The sequence below is a fragment of the Panthera uncia genome, chromosome C2 (genome assembly GCF_023721935.1).
Source record: "Panthera uncia isolate 11264 chromosome C2, Puncia_PCG_1.0, whole genome shotgun sequence".
NCBI lineage: Eukaryota > Metazoa > Chordata > Mammalia > Carnivora > Felidae > Panthera > Panthera uncia.
Window position 1 is genome coordinate 118,257,360 of NC_064810.1, and position 27,338 is coordinate 118,284,697.

Here is a 27,338-nt window from a genome sequence, read left to right on the forward strand (position 1 = left end):
TGTTTAACTGACTGAGCCACCAGGTGCCCCAATAAAGATAATGTTAAAAAATCATTTGCTTAACTAAATCCTAATGTTTAAGCATATATTATGAGTAACCAGCAGACCTTTTTAAAAAAGAGAACACAATAAATATTTGTTGGCTTCACCTAAATCATCTGTCAGTTCTACGGCCATTGCGACAATCTAAATTGTCCTGCTGGAGAAGAAAAACACAACAGCTGAAATGACAAAAACCTACTTATTCAGTATTTGTATACACATCTATATAGTTCTTTGGGGAAGAGATTAAGTCAGAAGACCTGACTCAATAGTTCTAAGAAAAATAGATAATTCATTAAGAAACAATAGCATACTTTTTCCTTTTTAACTCTTTGTAGAAATATATTTAAAAAAATACAGAAACTTGGTGATACCTATAAAAAAAGAAAGAAACTTAGTGATATCATCACCTTTTAGCTAAGAAAAAAATAAAAAAACAACAAAACAACACGCATGTAAAAATACTGTTGACTATTGACTAAAACAGTCATAGAAGATATTAGTGGCAAAATTAAATCAAAATAACAGTCTAAATCAGTGTTTCACATACTATTTTTTGGAGAAAAACAGAGACCTGAACATATCTAATGAAAAATGAGTATCACATTAAATGAGTTTATGTCATGACAGTTTGAACAAGGTTAAACAAGTTTCTTTATCTCTTTCTCACAAGCTTTAATGTGATAATGTGCACTGTGAATTAATCAGGACTTGGTTAAGGAACTCACACTCCAGGAAATACTGTTGCACGATGATAGCACAAGCCAAATCAAACCAAGTTTTTCCTACATATTTTATTTTCATATCTCTATTTGGAGAACATAATTATGCCTTTTCTTTAAAAATATCTCCTTTAAAAATGTTTCTAAAATCTACATTCCTAACAAATTTCGACTCATCAAGAAAAATTGAATATTGCTCAGATTCTCAGACTCATAACTCACAATATATGTAGAGCTACTCACCTACCAGAGTTGATCCCTTTTCTCTAAAAACAATCACTATTACAATCTGTGGTAAATTCAAACAATTATGAGTCCTTTCTTTAATGTAAAGGGACTTAGCATTTAGTCCTGGACCCTCATGCATAATAACCATTCTACTCTGAACAAATCACCATCTCAAAAGCTCAATTTCTTGAGCTATAAAGTAGTTTAAGGCATAAAGCTGGACTACATGAACTCTATGAAATTTGTTAGCCTAAAAATGTCATTTTCCAACTTATTACATTTAATATTTATTAAACAAAGTGAAAGAGTATTTTAGAAATATAGCTTACATATTTTCAAAATCATCATTAAGTATGAATTCTTTGTGCACAACACCTCCCTCATATATACTATTTAAAACTTTAAATGTGAGATTCATTTTGTCAAAACACAAGATTTTCATGTTCCTCTACTGTCTTAAGTATAACTACGTTTTAAACACATCTATGTCTATGAACTGAGGGGAGAGGGACAATGGGCCACAGCTTAATAAAGTCTGAATACCTGAAAGCATAGGATTATCATTCAGTCAAAAGCGAAGTAGGTGAACATGCAGTGTCCTCTCAATTGTTAATTATTTTCAAAAGCAAAGTTTAACTTTAACATCATGAGAGAACAATGTTCTAGTGGATCAATAGAAAAATATAGTAATAATGACATCTAACAAATATTCTTTAAGAAATATTAATTATTTACCTGTAATGGACCCAATATGGAGCTTGTTGTATACATAAAAAAGAGACGAAGATAACTTAGAACATTTGCAAATGCAAAAAGCCCTTCTGCCACCAGAGTAGGATGGAATGCATCCCAGTCCTTCCGATCAGCAAAATCATGAAACTAAAGTTAGGAACAAAAGGCAAAGATAGATAGCTCTCTCAACTTAGGAAAATAAAAACCAGTATTCTGACTATTGAAAGAAAACTATTTATGTCTATTTTAGGAGATCTCCTTTTATGTTTTATGAGGTTCTCTTCTTTTAATACAAATAGCATTGTTTTAAGTAAATAAAAGATCTCTACATACATGAGGCAATATCACTCTATATAATAAAAGGTTTTCTCAGAAATTCTTGGGTTTTAAAAAATTAAACATTTTTTTAAAAAATGTTATTAAACTTTTTATGAATGAAATGTTTACTGGTCTTCCTTAAATTTTACAACACAAACTTTAAGCATTAAGTAAAATTTAAGTATGTTTGCTCTCAGTTAATTAAATATCATATTAAATTAACCCTTAAATTAGCCCTTTAACTCAGGTTTCTAGTATGAACCCTAGAAGTTCTTCTCTCTTCCAAATACCAAGGGAGAGAGAGTGCATTATTATACCCAGACATAGAGCGACCACATGTTCCAATTGTCTGGAATAGTCCCAAATTATATACCAGTTTTCCTGGCATAATCATTAATGCCCCCTTATACTCTCAAAGTGTCCTGGTTTGGATAAAAAGTTATATGAGCACTCCACTTCTAGAACTAAAGAGATCAAAGACACCAATGATCCTCAACCTCTTTATTGAGCCATTTATCTATGTATGATCATTTTTTAATTTTCTTAGTAATTTCACAAATCTGGTCATTGAAAATACGTAACAAACATGTTCCATACTACTGATCATTTAAAAGTATGCAGTTTTCTTTTAACAAAGTAAAATGATGTGTAAGTGAATCAGTGTTCTTTTTCTATAGTCCATAAATTAGTTCAAAAACAAGAAAATATTATTATCTCTTAGTTCCTTGACTGTGACACCCTAGAAGAATTCTAAACTTAGAGCTTAAACAAAGATAATTAAAATCTATTATCTTTTCTGGGCTCGAAGTAGCTTACATCTTGGTAAAATTATAAGATGCATACAAAACTAAATTTTTGTCAAATTCTGAATTTAAAAAGAGGCATCAAAAAATAATCACATTTACATCACTCTTTAATAATCATGATTTGGAATGTGTACAACACTATAATGAATTCTTAAAGATAAAACTTTTTTCTGGCAGGTATAAAGAGGACTAACACTAATCAATTTAAGTATCTTTGTGTTCTCACTTTAAGTAGATACACGTTAATGAGGTAAATGAACCTAACTCAGATATAAGGAATTGGCATTTGGTAGAAAGGAAATGCCTAGACAGACCTGGATTTAAATCCAGTCTTGGTTTCTTACTGTGTGGTCTTGGATAAGTTACTTAATATCTCTGAGCTTCCTTTTCCTTACTTGCAAAATGGGGATAAGGACATCTGTCTCATAGAGTCCCTGTGAGGATAAAACGAGATAAAGTATAGCAAGTAGCAACCATGGAGCCTGGCATATAATAGGTAACCAACATTTAAAAGTTATTAACATCCTTTAAACTACTGGAAGGGAGGAAACAACACACACTATTCCCTTACACTGGGATAGTGAAATTAAAATGAAAACACATCAGGTACAGATTTGGGCCAACGTTAACTTTGAGTTATATAGCTACGTTTCCTACACAAACTTCATTTATGTCTCCAATTAACATAGCTAATAGTCACCTTGTTGTGAGCAACCACTTTGAGGGCAAAAGTTGCCAAATAAAGTGAATTCATGACAAAACTGAGTTGATTACGGGATTCTTCTAAAAAGTCTTCCAACCCTTCATACCAGAGTCTTTTAATGTCTGACCAAATCATCCCTAAAAAAAGGAAGAAAAAAAATCAGATAATGTTCTTAATTCAATAATAAACTAAAAAATAATTAAAACTCAAAATATTAAATAAACAGCAACTTACATCAAACTATAGTCTCATCCGGAAGAAAAAATAAGAACTTTTTAGTGAAAAGTTCTCAAAATTTGAAAGAAAAAAACCTTAAGTTTTATATGACAATATCTTTCCCAGAGATTTTAATAAATGATGCTCGTGAGACAAGCATAAGAAAAATAAGGAAACACACACACACACACACACACACACCACAATAGCTTAGTTCCTGACTCTTTTCTCTATTATGCTCACTCCTACAGTGACTTTATCCAGTCTAGCCTGATGGCTTTAAATACTATCTGTGGGCAGACTTTCAAATTTATACCTCTAAATTTGACCTGTATTTATATAATAAATAATATCTCTAAACCCCTCTTCAAAACTCAACAATGTTCTTGACTGCTCTGCATCACCAACCGAATGTTTTAACATATCCAAGATGTGTATTATTTTTACTTTATCTACCTAATTTTAAACATTAATGCATAATGGATTGAACACCACTAAAAGTAAAAGTTCTGACTGAAATCAAGTTACTTGAAATTAACTAACTTCCAAAAAAAATTAAAGTTCCAAAACATGCAGATTAATTTTATAGCTGAAGGAGAACTAAAAGTTAAAATGATACTTTAATTTTTCTCAACTTATTTATTAAATCAATAAAGAACATACTGATCAACCAATGCTTTATACCATAGAAGACTAAATTTTAACATCCTTTTACTCTATAGCAAATAGTGAAAAGACGGGTGAGAAATGCTGAGTTTAAAAACAAGGCTGAAGATCCAGAGGGAAATAAAGACGTCATTAAAAGACCATAAATAGGGGCTCAGTTGGTTAAGCGTCTGACTCCAGCTCAGGTCATGAACTTGTGGTTTGTTAGTTTGAGCCCCGTGTAGGGCTCTGTGCTGACAGCTCAGAGCCTGGAGCCTACTTCGGAATCTTTGTCTTCCTCTCTCTCTCTGTTCCTCCCCCCATTCATACTCTGTCTCTCCCTCTCTCTCAAAAATAAATAAAGATTAAAAAAAAAAAAAAAAAAAGACCATAAATAGACGATGTGATTATACCTCAACTCTCCTCCATTCCCCAGAGAAAAGGGCAAGAATTATAAAAACTACAGGTCATTTCAAATTTGTATCATACAGCATAATACTTACAAAAATAATTTTCAGAAAATAAAAGTATCTTATATTAAAAACTCTGTCATTTCTAAAGAGATCTGGCTATCATTACAAAGAACTGATTTATATAGAGTGAGTCACCAGGGAAACCTTTAAAGTTAAATTTAAATAATGTTTCTATAACAGATAAAAATGTAACCTCATAAGTTCATGGGTTCTTAAAAGGAAAACTAATGATACAATAAAACAAAATAGTTAACTCTTAAAATGCAACCAAGTATAATATGTATCACATTTCAAAATACCTAAGATTCATACCCTTATACCAAAAAAAGCATTCATCAGCAAAATTTTTCTTTTTTAATGATCATGAACAATTTTAGAGACTGAAAATAAAGAATTTTTAACTTCCATGTAATTAAGTAATAATAAATAAGTTCAGGATCATATATCATTAGAATAGTGTTAGATAAGTCTTCCATGATCATGAAAGTGTTCGAATTCTTGCTGTATAAACAGTGTAAAATTATAAACCGAACACAGATGTTTATAATGCCACCAAACAAAGGAGAATTAAATGGTTAAACAAAAGCAGAACTTTTTGGACAAACTTGACACTTACCAATAATCCACAGTATAAGAAGATAGTCTATTCTTTCGAGGGCTGGCCCCATTGTGTTTTTCTTATCCTCATTGTAGACAAGAGAATATAGGTTTAGTAACAACAGGAATGTGAAATACGATGCTCCATGAATAATAAATTTCATAAAAGGAGTGTGAATGATTCTGCCAAACTGAGATTTGGGAGCTATCAAATAACAAAGTGACAAAACTGGCCAAAAGATACCAACTGTCAAAACAGTCATTATCTTCTTACAGGTGGGCTTACGTCGGTAGCCTGACATCTGTCCAAACCAAACAGTGTTCAGGAACTGCTGGCAGTTAGACTGGGAGACAAACTGAAAATGACACACACACATACAAAAAAAGAAAAAAGAAAAAAGAAAACCTCTAAATACAATCTGATAATACCATTATTTGACATTCAAAGTTTTAATAATAGTTTAAAATCAATTCTATATAATCCACATAATTTTTGTTTTTTGTTTTTCTTACATGTAATAAAAGAATGTAGAGATTGAGAGCACAGACTCTGGAGCCAGATTACCTGGATTCAAATCCAGGCTCTGCCATTTAATAATTGATCTGTAGCAAGTCTTTATTTTTTTTTTATTTAAAAAAAAAATTTTTTTTTAACATTTATTTATTTTTGAGATAGAGACAGAGCATGAACAGGGGAGGGGCAGAGAGAGAGGGAGACACAGAATCTGAAACAGGCTCCAGGCTCTGAGCAGTCAGCACAGAGCCCGACGTGGGGCTCGAACTCCCAGACCGCGAGATCATGACCTGAGCCGAAGTCAGACGCTTAACCGACCGAGCTACCCAGGCGCCCCATGTAGCAAGTCTTTAAACCTCTTTTTTTTTTTTTTTTTTTTTTAATGTTTATTTATTTTTGAGAGAGAGAGAGAGAATAGAGCATGAGCAGGGAAGGGGCAGAGAGAGAGTGGAGACACAGAATCTGAAGCAGGCTCCAGGCTCTGAGCTGTCAGCACAGAGCTCGACAAGGGGCTTAAACTCACAGACTGTGAGATCATGATCTGAGCCAAAGTCAGATGCTTAACCGACTGAGCCACCCAGGCGTCCCAAGTCTCTAAACCTCTTTAAGCCTCAAATTTCCCACCTATTAAATGGTGATAATAGTCTCTGCTCATAAACTTATTAGCAAGGATTAAAAGTAAAGCTCTTAGAATAATAATGCCTGATTCATAGCATGCAGCATATAAGTATTAATTATATTATCACTTAGTCATTACTTAATGATTATTACTAGCCTACTTAGCCATTTTGCAAATTTTAATTTATAGACAGTCTCATAATGTTTGTGAAATTTCAAAGTTAACAAGCACAATCCAAAGAAAAAAACTGATCTCAAAGAACTAATAGGATTTCAACGTTGTTTTTTTTTTTTTTTTTTTTTTTTTGGGACAGAGAGAGACAGAGCATGAACGGAGGAGGGGCAGAGAGAGAGGGAGACACAGAATCGGAAACAGGCTCCAGGCTCCGAGCCATCAGCCCAGAGCCTGACGCGGGGCTCGAACTCACGGACCGCGAGATCGTGACCTGGCTGAAGTCGGACGCTTAACCAACTGCGCCACCCAGGCGCCCCAGGATTTCAATTATAAGAAACCAAGATACGAAGATAGCAATCAAAGTCTAAACATGAGACATATTTACGCTTCATGAAAACACTGAAAACTTCTTAAAATGTATTATACTCTTAACTCTGCTTAAGACTGAATTCTATGTAAGAAAAAAAAGGAAAAATATTGCCAAATAAGAGGGAAATTCTAGTTTAAGTACAGAAATAAATTTACCAAAGTTTACAAAGGCTTCTGAGTTTACAAATTTCAGAAGCAGTATTTTCTCAATATAATGTGCATGCTGTGCAGGACAACACCAGGGTTCTGAACTCTGGACATAATAATGTGATCAGGTTTGAAATTACCAAAGCACAAGAGATCATAATGTCATTCAGATATCTAAATACTAACAGGTCAATCTTCTGTTTTAAAATGATTTACCCTGGGGCGCCTTGGTGGCTCAGTCGGTTAAGTGTCTGACTTTGACTCAGGTCATGATCTCACTGTTCATGAGTTTGAGCCCCGCATCTGTGCTGACAGCTCAGAGCCCGAAGCCTGCTTCGGATTCTATGTCTCCCTCTCTCTCTGCCCCTCCCCACCCCTCTCTCAACAATAAATAAACATTTTTAAAAATCTTAAAAAAAAATAAATTTCCTAATATACTATACTTGTTTTGGCATTGAAGTCTTATTTCATTCTCCATTCTTCTGCACAGATTGCAGTGCTCTTAGGGAAGCTTAATTTGTCTCTAAGATGAAATACTAGGGAGAGAAATAGCTTTTCCTCTCACAAACTATCCAGTTTAGTAGCATCCCAAACTTAGTGGTTTCCCCTTCCCCCAAATATCAAAGCAATCTCAGAACTGATTGCTGTCCTTGTCATCCCTCTCTATAATGACGATTTAATTAAGAGTAATGTTAAATATGTAATTGGAAGAACAAAATTTCAACTGGAAATGTTTTAAGTTTGTGGTGGTTTTAAAACATTGAAACAAATTTTTTGCTACTCCTCTCATCAAGAGGTGGATTATCAGTGTTTCCTACCCTTCAATTCAACAAGGTTTGATTGCTTTAATCAGCTGGAAGATGTGATGCTATGTGACTTCTGAGGGTAGGTTTCAAAAGGCCATTGAGCTTCCACCTTGTTTGATGAACATTTGCTCTCGGAGCCATTAACAGCCATATAAAGTGTCCTGAAGCTACCATGCTGTGAGGAAGCCTAGGCTACATGCAGGCACTCTGGGCAGCCCTCAGAGGCTTCTCAGACCATCTCCTCATAGTCAACTCACCATCATGGCTATGCCCCTCCATGATTCCAGTAGTAAGTGCTCAGGTGGCCCACCCTCTATGGATCCACCCACCTGAGCACCCAGCCCCTCATGAGTTCCCTGTCTCAGTCCTCAGCTGCTGCTCAGGCACCAGATATTTGAGTGACGAAGACTCCAGATGATTGTAGCCCCCAATCATCTGAGCTATCACCAGCTGAGACCCTAAACATAGAGAAGCAAGGACAAATTATCCATCCTTGCTGTGCCCTTTCCTAATTCCTGGCCCAAACAATCCAAGAGCATAATAAAATGATTATGAAATTATTACAGAAGAGTATGAAATAATGAGTCTTATGTTAGGAATTTACCCAAGGGATACAGGAGTACTGATGCATAGGGGCACTTGTACCCCAATGTTTATAGCAGCACTCTTAACAATAGCCAAATAATGGAAAGAGCCTAAATGTCCATCAACTGATGAATGGATAAAGAAATTGTGGTTTATATACACAATGGAGTACTATGTGGCAATGAGAAAGAATGAAATATGGCTCTTTGTAGCAACGTGGACGGAACTGGAGAGTGTTATGCTAAGTGAAATAAGCCATACAGAGAAAGACAGATACCATATGTTTTCACTCTTATGTGGATCCTGAGAAACTTAACAGGAACCCATGGGGGAGGGGAAGGAAAAAAAAAAAAAAAGAGAGAGGTTAGAGTGGGAGAGAGCCAAAGCATAAGGGACTCTTAAAAACTGAGAACAAACTGAGGGCTGATGGGAGGTGGGAGGGAGGGGAGGGTGGGTGATGAGTATTAAAGAGGGCATCTTTTGGGATGAGCACTGGGTGTTGTATGGAAACCAATTTGACAATAAATTTCATATATTAAAAAAATGAATAAAAAAATAAAAATAAAAATAAAAATGAGTCTTAGAAGAAATATCTTAAAACCACCATTTACCAATACCTCATACTATTAATTGGATATCATTATCTACAAATAAACACTCATTGTTAGTAAATTGTCTCAAAAAATAAAATTTAAAATGCATACCTTCCTTCGTCAAGTTTCTGAATCATGTGTGTGTGTGGATTAGAAACAGGTATTTCCCTTAATAGGAAGGGATGATGCCAGTAGAGCCAGATTCAATTTAGTTATCATATCATGTGCCTCTCCACCTTTGGGTTTCAATGAATTAACAAATAAGAACCAGAAAATATGATATCTGATACTTTATTTTTAAACAGTAAGGCATTATTACTGTAAGTCATAACCTTAATTAATTCTTAAGTAATTGCTCTGAGTCACTCCACTACTGTGGAGGAAATAATTTATGCATATCACAGAAAACCTCATACCTCCTTTTGGTTATATTTGATAGCAAGTTTTAGACGACTTAAATTCATTCTTTCTTCTAGTAATCCCCGTTTGTCAAGAGGTTCATCACTAGATGTATGGTTTAGGATAACTTCCAATTCTCGTGAATTCCGGGCTTGTGCAAGCAAATCTTTAGCAAACATTTTACATTGCCGGGCTAATTCCTCATAATCATTCCTGCAAGATGCAACAGTCTATTATTAGAAATGTCACTTCTAGTCTCTAAGCTGTTTTCAATAGAAAATTATTTACTTGGTAACATTTTAATTCTAATAGGGTCATACAAAATTTGAAGTCATTTTGTGCTGATGGTCAGAAGAATCTACTGGTGCATAAATTCTCCAAAGCTTTGGGGAAAACTGTAACACAATTATACTGCCTGTGCTCACACTGATAATTTTAGATGAGCACAGTATTTCCTTACATATACTGATATTCTTAGAAGTTAGGATTATAGTTGTCAACCAGTTCTTCACTTAACTCATTTGCTCTTCTTCTCTGTAAGTTTGGTATAAAACTTCCTTTTACATTACTTATCTAAACAATAGATAATAATAAGGCTATCAATAAATATTACTATGTAACTCAACCAGAGGTGCTTTCAATAATAGTCTATAACATGTTCTATGCTACTTCTGATATTAAAATAGTATTCTGATTCACTTTTAAAGTGTTCACTTGAACAAAATTCAAGTTGGGAAGAAAAGACATTGAAATACTCCTACTAAAGAATTTTCTTTCAGAATCACTGTTTCTTGAAATTTAGGATTTAACTGCTGGTTAAAGGCAGGCCTAAATCAACCAATTTGTGAGAAATTAAGTTTTAGCAGATAATCCTCTTTAAAAACATCAGGTTCGTTAAACTTACGTCTTAGTGTAATAACTTGAAAATAAAGTTAGAAATATATATGAATCAATTAGGGTCAGATTTCAGAAAATAATTTTTTATTCAGTTTTTTTTCCTTAATGGGAGAAGAAGGGAAAATAGAAAAATTTCCCAACGATTACAATAGGATTGTATACAATAGGATTTTCTATGACCAGCTTACAGAAAATCATAACTCAAAGAATTAAAAAATTTCCTCAGAGGCTAACATTTTTCTCATCCACTCTTTGCATTTACTATATAACCAAAACTACATAAGAATACTAATTGGATTTCTTAAACAAATGAAATATTACTGCTTCTTAGTCTAGGAATCTCATTACAGATAGGAATATTCATCAAAAGTGTATGTTGTTACACAGAGGTCCCATCTTTAGGTAAACAGTGACAGACCACTAAATTCAGAGGTAAAACTAATACATTGTATTAATCTAATTTGCTTAATCTTGAACAAATTACTAGAAAACTAGTAAATGGCTGTATAGTTTAGCTGGAAATACAGTAAACAAGAAGCCAAGAGTCCTATGTTCTAGTTACAACTCTGTTCCTAATTAGATGCTGTTATCAGTAAGATATCTAACTTATATATAGATCACTTTTCCTGTCTATAAAAACCAGGAACAAGTAAAACAAGTAAATGATCACTTCTAAACCTAACTTTGTTATCCTATGATTACAGTATAATCTTGGCAATTGCTTTAAATCCTTTTTGGAAGGAGTTGAATAAATTCTATTTTACATGGTAACTCAGAACTCCAATTATAAGACTATAACAGGAAGTCCTTCATATTTAAAAGGAATAATTTACTAACAGCTTCATGTGCTAATAAAGTTAAAAGTACCAACAAGTTACATTTTAATCATGTGTTCATCAAAATATATACTTTATGTAATAACAGGTTTAAATAAATTTTAATTTATCCAAATTGAAATATACTAGTTCCAAACCTGAACACTTATGAACAGGTATATTTAAAAAGTTTCTAGAACGCAGAGCTATCAAGAACACACTGCTTCTTAGTCAAGGACTTAACTGCTATTAAGGCATAAGACAACTGCAAGCTTCTTATTGCCCTTCCAGTAAATAAAAGTTTGAATTTTTCCAATCTTGTCAAGTCACTAGAGGAGTATAATGCAAGACATGGGGCTCCCACAGCAGCTACACTTAAAAGGAAAGGGAGGGATAGGCATAGCCTGCCCCCCAGAAACCTTACAGCAGGAACTGGCAAGAAATGTTGATCAATTCCTCCTTCTTTGGAGAGCACCAGGGATACTTTAACACAAGGGGAAGTCTCAAAGCTTTTCCTCAAGTCTACAAAATGTAGTTTTCTAAGGACTATTTTTTTTTTAATATTTAAATCAGTAGTTTAATAGGCTGGTTTTTCCAAAGCCTTTTTCTGTACCTCCGATTTAACTATCTGAGAGAAACTGTAACAATGATTCTTTGAGTATACAAAGTGCCAAAATTACATTTAACTCTTTGTTTCAGAAGAAAACTCAGAGTGGCATTCGTCCCTCTTAACCAGTATTATTTTAATGTCTGCATGTTATGTGTCTCCTAATAGAAAATCGCACCAAACGGTGAAAAGGGACTATGTCTGTGTGTGTGGAATGGCCCTGAAACACAGAAAGCATTCTATATGCTTCTGAAAGTGATGAAGGATCAGGCTCCAGGTATGATTACAGAATCTGGGAATGAGGGGAGGTAGAACACAGAGGAGTTATAAATAAATTTGCTCTTGCTTAAGGCTATCACTTCCACTATTCTTTACACTGTCCTAGAATGCCTTTGGCAACATTAAATAAAGGTGGGGGGTGGGGAGCTTAAGGATGGTGCAAGAATGGCAAAGGGCAGGTGGGGAAGGAGTGACCTAAGTAATACCAAGGTCTATTCCATTGAATCTGAAGGTAAATCCCAAATAGGTGGCAGCAAGGTCTGGTTCCCTTGGATCAGAAGTAAATAAAAATAAACATTAATTTGGTCTATGAAAAAAACTCAGGCTGAAGAGATTCTGAAAAAAAAAGATGTAATTTACAATTTCCATTCATTCCCACCTGAATTCCACCTCCACAAGGCTTAATTCTTTTAAATCAGCACTAAGTTCAAATGCTCTCAGAATTGGATCCTCCTCTGTTAACATTATTAGAGCTGGACTGGCCAAACAGCGATATATATCAAGACGAAACCTGTGATAAAATTCGATTCCGTAATGTAAAATAAATGTATTATACACATATAATTAGTATTTTTAACCTATTATTTTCATAAATTTAAAGTACTGTAAAATTAAAAGAAAACTATAATATACTTATTACAGGATAACCTGCATAAGAAGACTTAAAAAAAATAAGTCTTTGTATTCTACAATCCAATTTAATTAAAAAATTTCTATTCCTGAACCCAATATTATTTTAAATGAAATATGCTAATAACTAATACATTTTGAATATGATGTGAATGATTATTAAATTTTTCTTTCCTCAGTGATGAGACTGCTTTCATATGCTAGATATATGTAACATATGACTTATTCAACCAGGTTATTTTTTTAAAGATATTTTGAATCTTAAGAATGAAATCATTGGGGTGTCTGCGTGGCTCAGTTGGTTAAGTGTCCGACTCTTGATTTCAGCTCAGGGCATGATTTCACAGTGGTGGATGTGGAACCTGCTTAAGGTTCTCTCCCTCTCTCCCTCCCTCCCTCCCTCTCTCTCTCCCTCTCTCTCTCTCTCTGTCCCTCCCCCACTAGTGCTCTCTCTCTCTCCTTTAAAAAAAAAAAAAAAGAACGAAATCATTCATTTATGCACATTCTCTAACAGAAAAGCATGTCCCTTTACCTTCTGTAAACTAATTAGGTTTCATGTTTAATACATAAATAGGAAGCAAAGCAGAAAATTTTTGCTATATATCTTTAATTTGTAAGCATATAATTCTTAATTTCTCAATTTGGTAGATATTATATAATGTGTATTTTCTTTTAAACATAATTAATACATGTTTGTTATTAAAAACAGCAAGCAGTTCAGAAACATGATGGTCCCTAATTCTCCTTCCACCACTCTACTCTTCAAAGATGGTCACATTATGGAGAATTGTCAATATCCTTCCTGATATTTTCAATTCACACACAAACATAATCAGACATACTATGTAAAGGAACAACTCTATGTCACTACATATAGAGTCATGTCATTTTTTTCTAAAACTGGATGGTTTTCCATTTGATGGCAGCTCATCAGATCTCCATTAATGGAAATTTCAGTTGCTTCTAATTGTTTACTTCTATAAATAATGCAGCAATGAATATTCTTTAGTTCACATATCTTTTGCATACTAGAATTGCTGGATAAAATGGCATGTGTATTTTAAATTCTAACATGTTTCCAAAGCACTAACAATAAGGAGAGCTCATTTCTCCCTACATCATCATCAATATTTTGCCACTCTCACAGATAAAAACTGGAATTCTAGAGTTGTTTTATTCTGAATTTCTTTATAAGCTTAAGCATCCTTGTATGTTCACTATCCATTATACTTCTTCTGTAAACTGCCTGTTCATTTTCATTAGCCTATTTTTCTGATAATTGCTTTTTTTAATCAATTTGTAAGATCTACATATCAAAGAAATTAGCCCTCTGTCTAGTCAAAGTGTTCTAAATACTTTTTCCCAGTTTCTTGTTTGTCTTTTTCCTTTGTTTGCAATTGAACTTTCCTATGTGGGAATTTAAATTTTTTTAAATGTTTATTTATTTTTGAGAGAGAGAAATACTGCATGCACAGGAGAGGGGCAGAGAGAGATGGGGACAGAGGATATGATGCTAAACCGACTGAGCCACTGAGGTGCCCATAAATTTTTATTTAAACAAACTTATTGAAATATTCCTTATTTACCGTATAGGTTTCAGGTCTTACTTAAGATATAAAAGTAAATTTTGTATAATGCATTTTTAAGAAAACAGTATTTGTAAAATCCAATTATAAGTTAGCTATTCAATAAAACAAGTATAGCTGTCTTAAGGATTTCTAAAGAGATATTTGCCGACAACAAAACTGTCCAAAAACTTGAGAAAAATTTGTATAACTAAGCAACTGTTCTGTTTCTATCAATATTTCTATATTAATTTTATCAGATTATGTCTAAAAAAATGACTTCTGTATTAACCAACATTATCATGTCTCAAAATATATTAAGGATTAATGACAAAATGCACAGCAAGAGTGACAGCTAGTAATGGTGGCAACCAATTGTGTTAGAGTAATAATCAAGTACTGTTGTATAGAAAGTACTTAGATGGAATCTGACAAGTAACGGGGCTGACTCATTTTATAAAATCTATCAATTTGGTATTCAAAATACTATCAAAGTAATGGTGGTGTGAAGAGGTCAATGATTCCACTACACACAAAAAATATGTATACAAATGGATACAATTACAGTTGTCCCTTGAACAACATGGGTTTGACCTCTATGGATTCACTTTTACGTGGGATTTAAAAAAAAATTTTTTTAAGTTTTTGAGAGAGACAAAGCAAGTAGGGGAGGGGTAGAGTGAGAGGGAGACAGAGAATCTCAAGCGGACTCCACACTGCCAGCACAGAGCCCAATGAAGGGCTCAAACCCACAAAACCACGAGATCATGACCTGAGCTGAAACCAAGAGTCAGACGCTAAACCGACTAAGCCACCCAGGCACCTCTGTGGGTTTTTTTGATACAGTACAGTACTATCAATGTATTTTGTCTTCTTTATGATTTTCTTAACATTTTTTTTTCTCTAGCTTACTTTATTATAAGAATATAGTACATAATACATATAACATACAAGATATGTGTTGACTGACTGTGCTATCAGTAAGGCTTCCAGTCAACAGTAGACTAATTAGTAGTTAAGCTTCTGCGAAGTCAAAAGTTATACATGGATTTTTTTGCTGCACAGGGGGTTGGTGCCCCTACCTCCCACAGTGCTCAAGAGTTAACTGTATTTTTAAAAAATCAACCTTTTCAGGGCAGTGGAAATTATCTACTGAGAATCAATTACCGAAAAACTGCTAGAGCTTCAGGTAAGAATGGTTCGAATCTGTGGTCTTCTTGCCTGAGGCTACCTCCATCACCTCTGCCCCCCCCCAGTTCTGTCAAGGAGAACTGCAGTTTTCCAGCCTGAGACTGGTAAACCTGTACTTTTGTGCTTAAAGGGGAAAATCAATTCGACTGGAGGCAAAAACCTACAGTTCTGATGGCTGAAAGGGTTGGACTTGGAGGAGATGAACAAGGAAAACCTGCAGTTTTATAAGACCAAGCTTGGAGTCTGAGTAGAAACAAACAGTAGACAAACTAGAAATTTAACAGCGAGATCTTGGAAGTGAAAAAAGCCATAAAATAATTCATACAAGGTCTCCAGAGATCTCTGGCAGACTAACGTATTAGGCATATGTGGAGAACATCAGACAGTTTGGTAAAAAGAAAAGACAAGAACTATTGAGAAATGGCTGCAACTTTGCTAACCCACAGATTCATCAGGAGACAGCAGAACTCTTATAGGCCCAAAGTGTATTAACATAACTTCTACCAAATTAGTGGCTCACCGACAGAGACCCTAAAATGACCCTTAAGAATCAAAGCTAAGGGGCACCTGGGTGGTTCAGTCAGTTGAGCATCTGACATGATCTCTTGGTTCGTGAGTTTGAGCCTCACATTGGGCTCACTGCTGTCAGCCTGTCGGCATACAGCCTGCTTCACATCCTCTGTCCCCCTCTCTCTGCCCCTCCCTCACTTGTGCTCTCCCAAAAAATAAATATGAAAAAAAAAGAATCAAAGCTAAAAAATAAAAATAAGAAAAAAAAATAAGCTAAGCACAGAGATCAATGATTGTACCTCACAGGGAGACAAGATTCAGCAGACCAGAAAAATAATTTTTAAAAAACCTTAGAAAAGTAAAAGAGTATTGAGACTTGCTATAATATATACTAGACTGTCCAGATTTCAAACAAAGAAATACTAGATGTGCAAGAAAAAGTCAAGCTGTCCCTCACCAAACAGCAACTAAGGGGGAAAATAGATTTCACTAAAATAATCCAGACAGTTGCTAAAAAAAATAAAATAAAATAAACAAACAAATAACAGCAATAGGCCCCTGAAAATGGAGGGGACTGGCACACAGAGTTGCTATAATATATTATCTAAAATGTCTAGTTTCCAGTAAAAAATTAAGAGACATGAAAAGAAATAAGAAAACATGTCTCATACCCAAGGAGAAAAAGAAAAAAAAAAAAAAAAACCCAGGTAATGGAAACTGCCTTTGAGAGCAACCAGAAGTCATATTTAACAGAAAAAGATTACAAAGTGGCCATTATAAATATATTCCAAAACTAAAGGAAGTATGATTAAAGAAGTAAAAGAGGGCATGATGACAATGTTGCATCAAACAGAGAATATCAATAAATAGATAGAAATTATGAAAAAGAACAAAATGGAAATTATGGAATTGAAATGTACAATAACTGCATTTTCAATTCATTAGAGGAGCTTGCAATAGGTTGAGATGTGTACCCCTAGAATTCATATGTTGAAGTCTATCCACCAGTATCTCAAAATGTGACCTTATTTGTAGACAGGGTCTTTACAAAGGTAATCAAGTAACAATGAGACATTAAGGTGGGCCTAAATCCAATATAATTAGTGTTTTTATAACAACGTGGAGGGTAGTGTGGAGACAGGTACACATGCAGGGAGAATACTCTCTGAACATGAAGGTGGCCATCTACAAGCCAGTAACAGAGGCCTGGAACAGATCCCTCCTTCAGAGTCCTCAGAATAAATGAATCATACCAATACCTTGACTTTGGATTCATAGGCTACAGAACTGTAAGACAATAAATTTCTGTTAAGTCATCCAGTGTGGTATCTTATTATGACAGCCCTAAGCAAAATAATGCAGGACGTAACAGAAAGAACTACAAAACTTGAAGATATATCAATAGAGATTACGCAAGCCAAGGAACAAAGAGGAAAAAAAAAGAATGAAGAAAAATGAACAGAAATTCACAGAGATATGTAATACTTTTAAGTACAACAACATACTCATAATGGGTACACCAGGACACAAGAAAAAGAAGAAAAAAAGTTTTGAAAAAATAATGGCTAACAACTTACCAAAATTTACCAAGTACTGAAAAACAACAACTTGCACGTCTAAGAAACTCAACAAATTCTGAGAAGGATGTATACAAAGAGACTCAAACAGAAATATCATGATAAATATGCTGAAAGTCAAAGGCAAGGAGAAAAATATGAAAACAACAAGAGGAAAATGATGAGGCATTTACAAGGGAACCCCAATAAGGCTAACAGCAGACTTCTCAGTAGAAACAATAGAGGGAGCATTCAACATTCAAAACACTCAAAGAAAAAACTACCAAAAATACTATAACCACCCAAATTATTCTTTAAAAGTAAAAGCAAAATAAGAACTTTAACTGAAAAACAAAAACTGATTAAATATGTTCCTAGCAGTCCTGCCTTAGAAGAAATACTAAAGAAAGCTCTTAAAAGCAAGTGATCCCAGATGGGTAATACAAGTCCACATGAACAAAGAGCACCAGCAAAATTATATAATTATAAAAGACACTATAAATACAGATTTTTCTCTGTTAACTGATTTTAAAAAGCAATTATATAAAATAATAATGTACTGTTTGGCCTATGATAACACAGAGAAATGTAATACATGTGTAATGTATTCACCAACAGCAGCGCAAAATAAGTGATCAGGACTACAGCTATAATAGACTAAGGAAATGATGACAGTAAAATAATAACAATACACTGCTGGGTTTATAACATTAATAGATGAAATATGTATAACAATAATACAATTAAAGGGATAGAAAAGAGACTATATATATATATATATATACACACACACATATATAGCATTCCATATATTAGAATTAAGCTAGTATAAATCTGAAGCTGATTCTGATAAGATGCATATGATAAGCTCTGGGGCAACCAGTAAAAAAAAAAAACCTGAAAACATATAATAAATAATTCATTAATAATATTAAAATGCTACATTACAAAATATACACTCATGGTGCCTCATGGCTCAGTCAACTTAGCACCCAACTCTTGACTTCGGCTCAGGTCATGATCTCATGGTGCATGAGATCAAGCCCCATGCTGGGCTGAGTGCTGACAGCACAGAGCCTACTTGGGATATCCTCTCTCCCTCTCTCTCTCTGCCCCTCTTCCATTCTCTTTCTCACTCTAAAATAAATAAGTAGGGGCACCTGGGTGACTCAGTCGGTTAAGTGTCTGACTTTGGCTCAAGTCATGATCTCATGATTTGTGAGTTCGAGCCCCACATCAGGCTCTATGCAGATAGCTCAGAGCCTGGAGCTGGCTTCCTATTCTGTGTCTCTGTCTCTCTCAGCCCCTCCCCTGCTTGTGCTCTTTCTCCCTCTCTCCCAAAAATAAATAAAAATTAAAAAAAAACAAAAACAAAACTTTAAAATAAATAAATAAAATATACACTCAATGTAAAAGGAAGCACTAATGAAGGAATAGAGGAACAAGAAAGATATAAGACACATAGAAAACAAAAAAGGACACATACAGAAAGCAAAAAGAAAAATGACATATGTGAATACAACTATGTTAATAACATTAAATGTGTATGGTTTAAACAATCGAATCAAAAGTAGAAGTTGTCAGACTAGATTTAAAAAAAAAGCATAATCTAACTATATGTTGTCTTAAGATTCAAAGATACAAATAGATTGAAAGTAAAAGTCTGGAAAAAGATATATCATGCAAACAGCAACCACAGGAAAGCTAGAGTAGCCATATTAACATCAAAGTTTAAAACAAAAAAAACTGTTACTAGTGATAAGACGGACATTTTATAATGATAAAAGGTGAACCTTCTCAAGAAGATACAACATTTATAAACATATTTATAACACTAAGTACTAAAATTATGAAGAAAAAATGAACAGAAATGAAATAGACACTGAACAATAACAATTAGAAACTTTAATACCCCACTTTCAAAAACGGATAGAACAACCAGACAAAAGATATAAAGAAAAAGGAAAGAAAAATTAAACAAGACCATTAACCAACTAGACATCTACAGAACACTGCACCTGACAAGGATAAATTATATATTCTGATACATTCTGAGATTTAATATTCCTCTCCCAGAAATTGATAGAATAAATGGATAGAAAACCAGTAGGGATAAGGAAGACTCAAATGCTATGAAAGAATATATGTTCAAACTGATATTTATTGAATGTTTACCCCAAAACAGCCAAATATGCATTATTTCAAAAGTACATAGAATATTCTCTATGTTAGACTACAAAGTAGGCCATAGGACTAGTCTTAATACGTTTAAAAAAAAAAGAAAAAAATCATAAAAAGTGCATTCTCCAAATTAAGCAATGGTATCTTAGCTATAATTTCAAAATTGAGATCAACTGGACTCCACCAAAATATAAGACTTCCATGCTTCAAAGTACACCATCCAGAAAGTAAAAATATAACTGACAGGATCTGAAAAAAGATTTACAAATCATGTATCTGATGAGGGACTTGTATCCAAAATATATAAAGAACTCTTACAATTCAGCCATAAAAAGGCAGATAACCAATTAAAAACTGGGAAAAGGATTTGAACAGACATCTCCAAAGAAGATAAGCAAATGACCAATAAGATGGTCAGCTTGAAAGATCTCACTTATATGAAATATACAGAATAGGCAAACCCACAAGAACAGAAAGTAAATTTAGTGGTTCCAGGGGCTGGGAGAGTAACTGCTAATGAGCATGGTGTTTCTTCTTGAAGTGTTAAGATGCTCTGGAATTAGATAATGATGGTCAATGTCCAATTCTGTGCATATTACAGAAGGGTGAATTTTATTATATATGAATTATACTTCAATAAAGTTATTTACAAATTACAGTAGGGGCACCTGGGTGGCTCAGTAGGTTAAGCGTCCGACTTCAGCTCAGGTCATGATCTCGCAGTTCGTGAGTTCGAGCCCCATGTCAGGCTCTGTGCTCAGAGCTCAGAGCCTGGAGCATACTTCAGATTCTGTGTCTCTCTCTTTCTCTCTGCCCCTCCCCCACTCATGCTCTGTCTCTGTCTCTCAAAAATAAACATTAAAAAAATGTTTTTTTAAATACAGTATATTCTCCAATCAATTAATTACATTAGAAATTAAATTAGAAGTCACCAGTAGAAGGAAATCTGGGAAATCCCCAAATATGTTCAAGTACAACAACACACTTTAAAATAACCCAGGGGGCACCTGGGTGGCTCAGTTGATTAACTGTCCTACTCTTGGTTTTGGCTCAGGTCATAATCTCATGGGTTCCTGAGATCAAGCCCCACGTGGGGCTCTGCACTGACAGAAAGAAGCCTGCTTGGGAGTCTCTCTCTCCTTCTTTCTCTGCCCCTTCCCCGCTTGCATGTGCTAGCTCTCTTTCTCTCTCAAGATAAATAAATAAACATTTAAATAAATAAGATAGATAAATAAACAAATAAATAGACCATGAATGAAGAGAATGAAAAGACAAGGCACAGGCTGAGAGAAATATTTGCAAAAAATATATCTGATAATGGACTCTGTATATAAAGTATACAAAGAACACTTAAAACTCAATAATAAGAAAACAAACAACACAATTAAAAAATAAGCAACAAGGGTGCCTGGGTGGCTCAGTCGGTTAAGCATCTGACTTTGGCTCAGGTGGTGATCCCATGGTTTGTGGGTTTGAGCCCCACGTCGGGCTCTGTGCTGACAGCTCGGAGCCTGGAGCCTGCTTCAGATTCTGTGTCTCCCTCTCTCTCTGCCCCTCCCCCATTCATGCTCTGCCTCTCAATCTCTCTCTCTTAAAAATAAATAAACATTAAAAACATTAAAAGATAAATAAAAAAATAAGCAACAGACCTGAACAGACATCTCACAAAAGAAGATATACAGATGGCAAATAAGTATATAAAGAGATGTACAACATCGTATGTCACTAGGGAACTGCAATTAAAGCAACAATGAGTACCATTACATACCAATTAGAAAGGCTAAAATCCAAACCCTAACAATATCAAATGCTGGTAAGGATGTGGAGCAACATCAACTCTCATTCTTTGTTGGTAGGAATGCTGAATGGTGTGGGTACTTTGGAAGATAGTTTCTTGTAAAAGTAAACATATTCTTACCATATGATCCAGCAATCACACTTCTTGGTATTTATCTAATGAATTGAAAACTTATGTCCACACAAAAACCTGTACATGAATGTTTCTAACAGCTTTATTCATAACTGCCAAAATTTGGAAGCAATTAAGATGTCTTTCAGTAGGTGAATGGATAAACTGTAGAAAATTCATACAATAAAATATTGTTCAATATTAAAAAGATATGCACTGTCAAGCCATGAAAACATGTGAGGGAAACTTACATGAGGGAAACTTACGTGTATGACTAAGTGAAAGAATCCAATGTGAAAAGGCTACATACTATATATGACTCCAATTATATGACATTACAGAAAAGTTAAAACCATTGAGACAATAAAAAAAAAAAAAAATCAGTGGTTGCCAGGGGTTTGAGGTGAGGCAGGGACAAATAGGTGTAATGTAGGGGATTTTTAGGGTAGTAAAACTATTTTCTATGAAACTATGAATGGTGGCTACATGTCCTTATACATTTGTCAAAACCTTTGGAATGTACAACACCAAGAGTGAACCCTAATTATCTGGGTGATAATTATGGGTCAATGTTTGTTCATCTATTGAATCAAAGATATCACACAAGTGAGGAATGCTGATCTTCAAGAAACTGGGGAGGGAGTGAATTTGGTAGTATGTAGGAACTCTGTACTTTCTGCTCAGTTTTGTTAAACCTAAAACTTCTCTTAAAAATGAAGTATAATAATAATAATATTAATAATCAAAGAAATCACAAAATAATTAGAAAATATCTTGAACATACTTACATTAAAAATAAAGAAAATCTAAAATCAATAAGCTAAATTCTAACTTAAGAAGCTAGAAAAAGAAGAGCATATCAAACCCAAAATAAATAGAAAGAGATAATAAAAATCCAAGCAGAAGCAATAAAAAAGAAAAACAGCAGAGAAGAATGAAATTAATGTTTCTTGGAAGAGATCAATAAAACTGACAAGCCTTTAGGTAGATTAGGAATCAGCAAACTCATTCTGTAAATGGCTTGATAATAACCATTTTAGGCTTTGAGAAATACTCTACTGTTATATAGTGATAGCAGCAACAGACAATAAATTAACGAATGGTTGGCTATATCTCAATAAAACTTTATTTATAAAAACTGTTGGTGGGCTGGATTTGACCTGAAGACTGTAGCTGGGCAATTTCTGGGCTATAATGACCAATAAAAAAAGAGAAGACACAAATAAGAAAATAAAAAGAGATCCTACAGAAAGGAAAAATATTAAAGGAATATGAGCAACTTTATGCCAAATTAGACAACATAGATGGAATGGAAAAATTCCTAGTCCATCACAAATTATCAAACAGGTTCAAGAATAAGCAGAAAATCCAAAGAACCCTATATTAAGAAAATTGACTTAGAAATTAAAAGCCATCCTGCCAAGAAGGAATCTAGATCCAAATGGCTTCACTGATGATTTCTATCAAACATGTAAGGAAGGAACAAATAGTGTCTGTCCTAAACAATACTGTGTCAGAAAATAGAGGAGGTGGAAATATTTCAAAACTTATTTTATGAGACCAGTGTTCTCCTGATGTCAAAGCAAGACAAGACATAGGAAAAAGATGTTATAGAACACTATCCCTCATGAACATGCACACAAAAATACTTAACATACTAGCACAATGAATTCAGTAACCCCTAAGATGTATTATATAACACAACCAAGTGGAGTTTATGCCAGGAATGCAAGGTTAGTTTGACATCTGAACATAAATTAATATAATACATCATATAAATAGAATAAAGAACAAACACCATATGAGCAACTTAATAGATGCAAAAAAGCATTTCGCAAAAATCCCAAATCAATTCTTGATTAAAAAAAAAAAAACCCTCAAAAACTAGAAATATAAAGGAATTTACTTATTCTTATAAAGGAAATCAATGAAAAACTTATAGCTAACATCATACTTAATGTTAAAAGACTGAATTCTTTCCCAAATAGAAAGTCCAGAAAAGGCAAGGATATTCAGTCTTACTTACATTCAACATCACCCTGGATAATAAAGCAAGAAAATGTAAGTGTAATAAAGCAAGAAAAATGAAGGCCCAAAGACTGGAAAAGAAGTAAAACTATCTCTATTTACAGATGATATAATCTTATATGTAAAAAATCCTTGGGAATCTAAAAAGCAAGCAAGCAAACAAACAAAACACCCTATTAGAACTAATAAGTGAGTTTAGTGAGATTACAAGATACAAAACCTGTATACAAAAAATCTGTTTTATTTCTATATACTAGCAATGAACCATCTGCAAATGAAAGTAAGAAAGCAACTCATGTGCAGTATTATGAAAACAGATAAAATACTTAGGAATGAATTGTAAACAAGAAGTATAAGACCTATACAATGAAGACTAGAAAACACTGCTGAGTAATTAGGAAGATCTAATAAAATGGAGAGATATACCATGTTCACAGTTTGAATGATTTAATATTATTAACACGCCAATTCTCTCCAAATTGGTTTAATGCAACTTCTCTTAAAAATTTGGGATGCCTGGCTGGCTTAGTCAGTAGAGCACATGACTTTTAATCTCAGAGTTGTGAGTTTGAGCCCCACGTTGGGTGTGGAGCCTACTTAAAAAAAAAAAAAAATTCAAGCAAGTATTTTTATAAAAAATGATAATTCATTCTAAGCTTTATCTACAAATGCAAAGGGCACAGTATAACCAAAAATATTAAAAAAAACATAAAAGATGAAAGACATTACCTGATTTTATTTCATCTTACTTTATTTTGTTTTGTTTCAAGTTTTAATTTAAATTCCAGTTAGTTAACATATAGTGTAATATTAGTTTCAGGAGTAGAAGTTAGTGATTCATCACTTACATATAATAAACACCCAGCGCTCATTACAAGTGTCCTCCTTAACACCCATCTCCCATTTAACCCATCCCCCCGCCAACCTCCTCTCTGGCAACCCTCAGTATGTTCTCTATAGTTAAGAGTCTGTTTTATGGTTTCCTTTCTCTTTTCTTTCTCTAAAATATTTCAGAACAAAGCATCTTCCCCGCCTCAAATGAAGCCAGGCTGAGTGTTCTCTCCAGCTCCAACTCCTCTACCCTCAGCTGCTTCAACTACACACCTATCTAACAAGCATACAATCTGGAAATATTTATATTTAATATTAATAAAGGATTTCAAAACTAGAAGAGGCCTTAAAGATCATTTCTGTTGGTCATCTTATAGACTAGTCATTTTAAAACTAAAAAGTAAATGATAAAGCCATAGCTATCAACCTGATCTTATCAAAAAGAAACACAGATCTCACTGTAAATCAACTTGAAAATAAAAAATTTTTCAGCTCAACCTCTGCAAATAAACATTAAATTGATTCCCAGGAGACTTTCTCAATTTATGGATTGTCACTATCTGTCAATCTACCAAAGATCTGTTCTTAAGGTAAGGAAGAAGTAAGGGTGAATACTTTGCAGCTTTAAAGCTAATTTCATATACTGTAAGAACAGCTTGTCAACAGGCTTCTTAGGACTTCGAGACCACATTTCCACAGTAAATATTATATGTGATACAATTTCAACTATATTTGATTACTACATAGATGATTTATATATAGGCTTATGCTGAAAATTAGATCTCAAGTCTAGCCCAGAACCTTATACAACATGCCCATGTATGTGATCTTGCTCAACCTGTCCAAAATGGGATACTCTCTTGTTCATTTTCTCCTCAGTTGTTCTTAACATTTTGACTGGGGATAATGGGAAGAGAAAAAAACTTGCATACTGTGTGAAAGGGGAAGTAAGAGGCATAATAAGTTAAATATTTAGTCAGACAGAAAATATTTATTTCCTTATAAATAAGAAGGGGTATCTCCACCCCTTCCATTATTTGAAAATTCTCTTAGATTAATAAACTCTGCTTTCAAAAAGCAAATAGTGTCTTCAAGCCCCACCAGTAGAAGTATGAGGTTAACCTTTCATAATTTGAAGGATTTTGCTAATTATTCATCATTTAGTGAACATTTTTTAAAAATGTAAAACTCATACTAAGCAAAAGAACTAGAAGTTTAGCTTTCATAAGGCATCCCAGTACCATATTTCTTAAAAGCTGCATAGAAAGATAAACAACAAAAATTTCACTGACATACCTTACTGTATCACACACCTATTCATCAAAACCTTAACTTTCTAACCTGGAATGTCGGAGGCTGTCCTTTTTGTTTTTTGCAGAGCACAATGTGCATTCACAGCCAACTGCATGGGGCTTGGGTAGAGATACATCCTGTTTTAACAGCATTGTAAGAATTTCATAGTTGTTACGATGAGCAGCTAAAATGACAGGTGCAACATCCATAGTTGTTGAATACTCAGGATTCTGAATTCGCTCCATTAGTTTCTGAAAAATATTTATATAAATGTCCAAAATTATTATTTATGACTGCAAAACAACACATTTATCTGAAAATGAAATGAAAAAATCAGAATGCACAAAGAACTTAAGAATTATATTAAGAAATATGATAACATTTTACCAGGACTAAATTTTTTTTGAAACCTGAAAACTCAATTTTAATTAATAAATATAATAAATCATGACAGCCAAAAATCTTCAATAGGATACATTCATACATCTGGAGTTCTATTTTTGTAACAAAGAAGTGAAGATACCTAGAGAAATACTTTAGAAAAAAGTGTTTAATTGTCACAAGATTATGGAAACATGCATGACAATGATAACAAGAATCTTAGAAAAAGAATATAAAGGAAAAACAGAAATGTTAAAAATAGGCAGAGTATAAATGCATGAGAAAAATTTTAAAAATTCCACCTCTATGGCAAATCTTGCCACATTGATAGCAGTGAAGCTGCCTGAAAGGGATAAGTAAATAGGAAGCACTCTTCATTTTGTAGAATTCTCTACATATTCCCAATCAATACCTATACTACTTCCTGTTACAAAGGCACGAAAACACTAACAATCATAACTACTATTAATGAGTCACTCCTGAAACTGTTAGGCACTTTACATTTATCACCTCATTTCATCCCCATATTAGCCCGCAAAATTGAGCATTATAATCCCCATGAAGAAACTGAGGCTCAGAGAAGTTAATGTGCCCAAGCTATGCAACAGAGTGGCAAAATGCAGATCAGAACTCAGGTCTGTATTACACTGGAGCCTTCTTTTATGAATAGTTTCTTTCTGCTTTCACTACATGGGCTCATGGGCCTGGTGATGGCATGACATGAAAAAAGAAACTATGTAAATAAAGAATCAGGGTTAAATAAAATGGTTGATTATTTTATGACTATTGCATACTCTTCCCAATACTTCTCACTTTTTCACACACATTTCCGGGAGAGCTGTTTGATTCCATTGCATAAGCTTATCAAGTTCACAGAATTTTTTTGGTAATTTTTATTAATATCATAAAAGTAATACATACACATTATAAAATATCCGAACAATATAGAAAAGCAGAAAGAATAAAAATTCCCATAT

The 27,338-nt window shown here is 33.9% G+C and overlaps 1 protein-coding gene across 6 annotated transcripts in view; it reads right to left on the reverse strand.

Annotated features, from left to right (window-relative positions):
- The window catches only part of TRPC1 (transient receptor potential cation channel subfamily C member 1), a 64,170-nt gene that overhangs the window by 12,427 nt on the left and 24,405 nt on the right, over nucleotides 1-27,338 (reverse strand). For 5 of the 6 annotated variants that reach the window (XM_049628714.1, XM_049628712.1, XM_049628715.1 and 2 more), the window contains 6 exons: nucleotides 26,029-26,231; nucleotides 12,666-12,797; nucleotides 9,706-9,901; nucleotides 5,502-5,838; nucleotides 3,549-3,688; nucleotides 1,728-1,871 (listed from right to left, as the gene is read on the reverse strand). In XM_049628714.1, the coding sequence (XP_049484671.1) occupies nucleotides 1,728-1,871; nucleotides 3,549-3,688; nucleotides 5,502-5,838; nucleotides 9,706-9,901; nucleotides 12,666-12,797; nucleotides 26,029-26,231 (1,152 nt within the window). The remainder of the gene's footprint in view (nucleotides 1-1,727; nucleotides 1,872-3,548; nucleotides 3,689-5,501; nucleotides 5,839-9,705; nucleotides 9,902-12,665; nucleotides 12,798-26,028; nucleotides 26,232-27,338) is intronic. The other variant, XM_049628710.1, reaches the window with a different exon arrangement.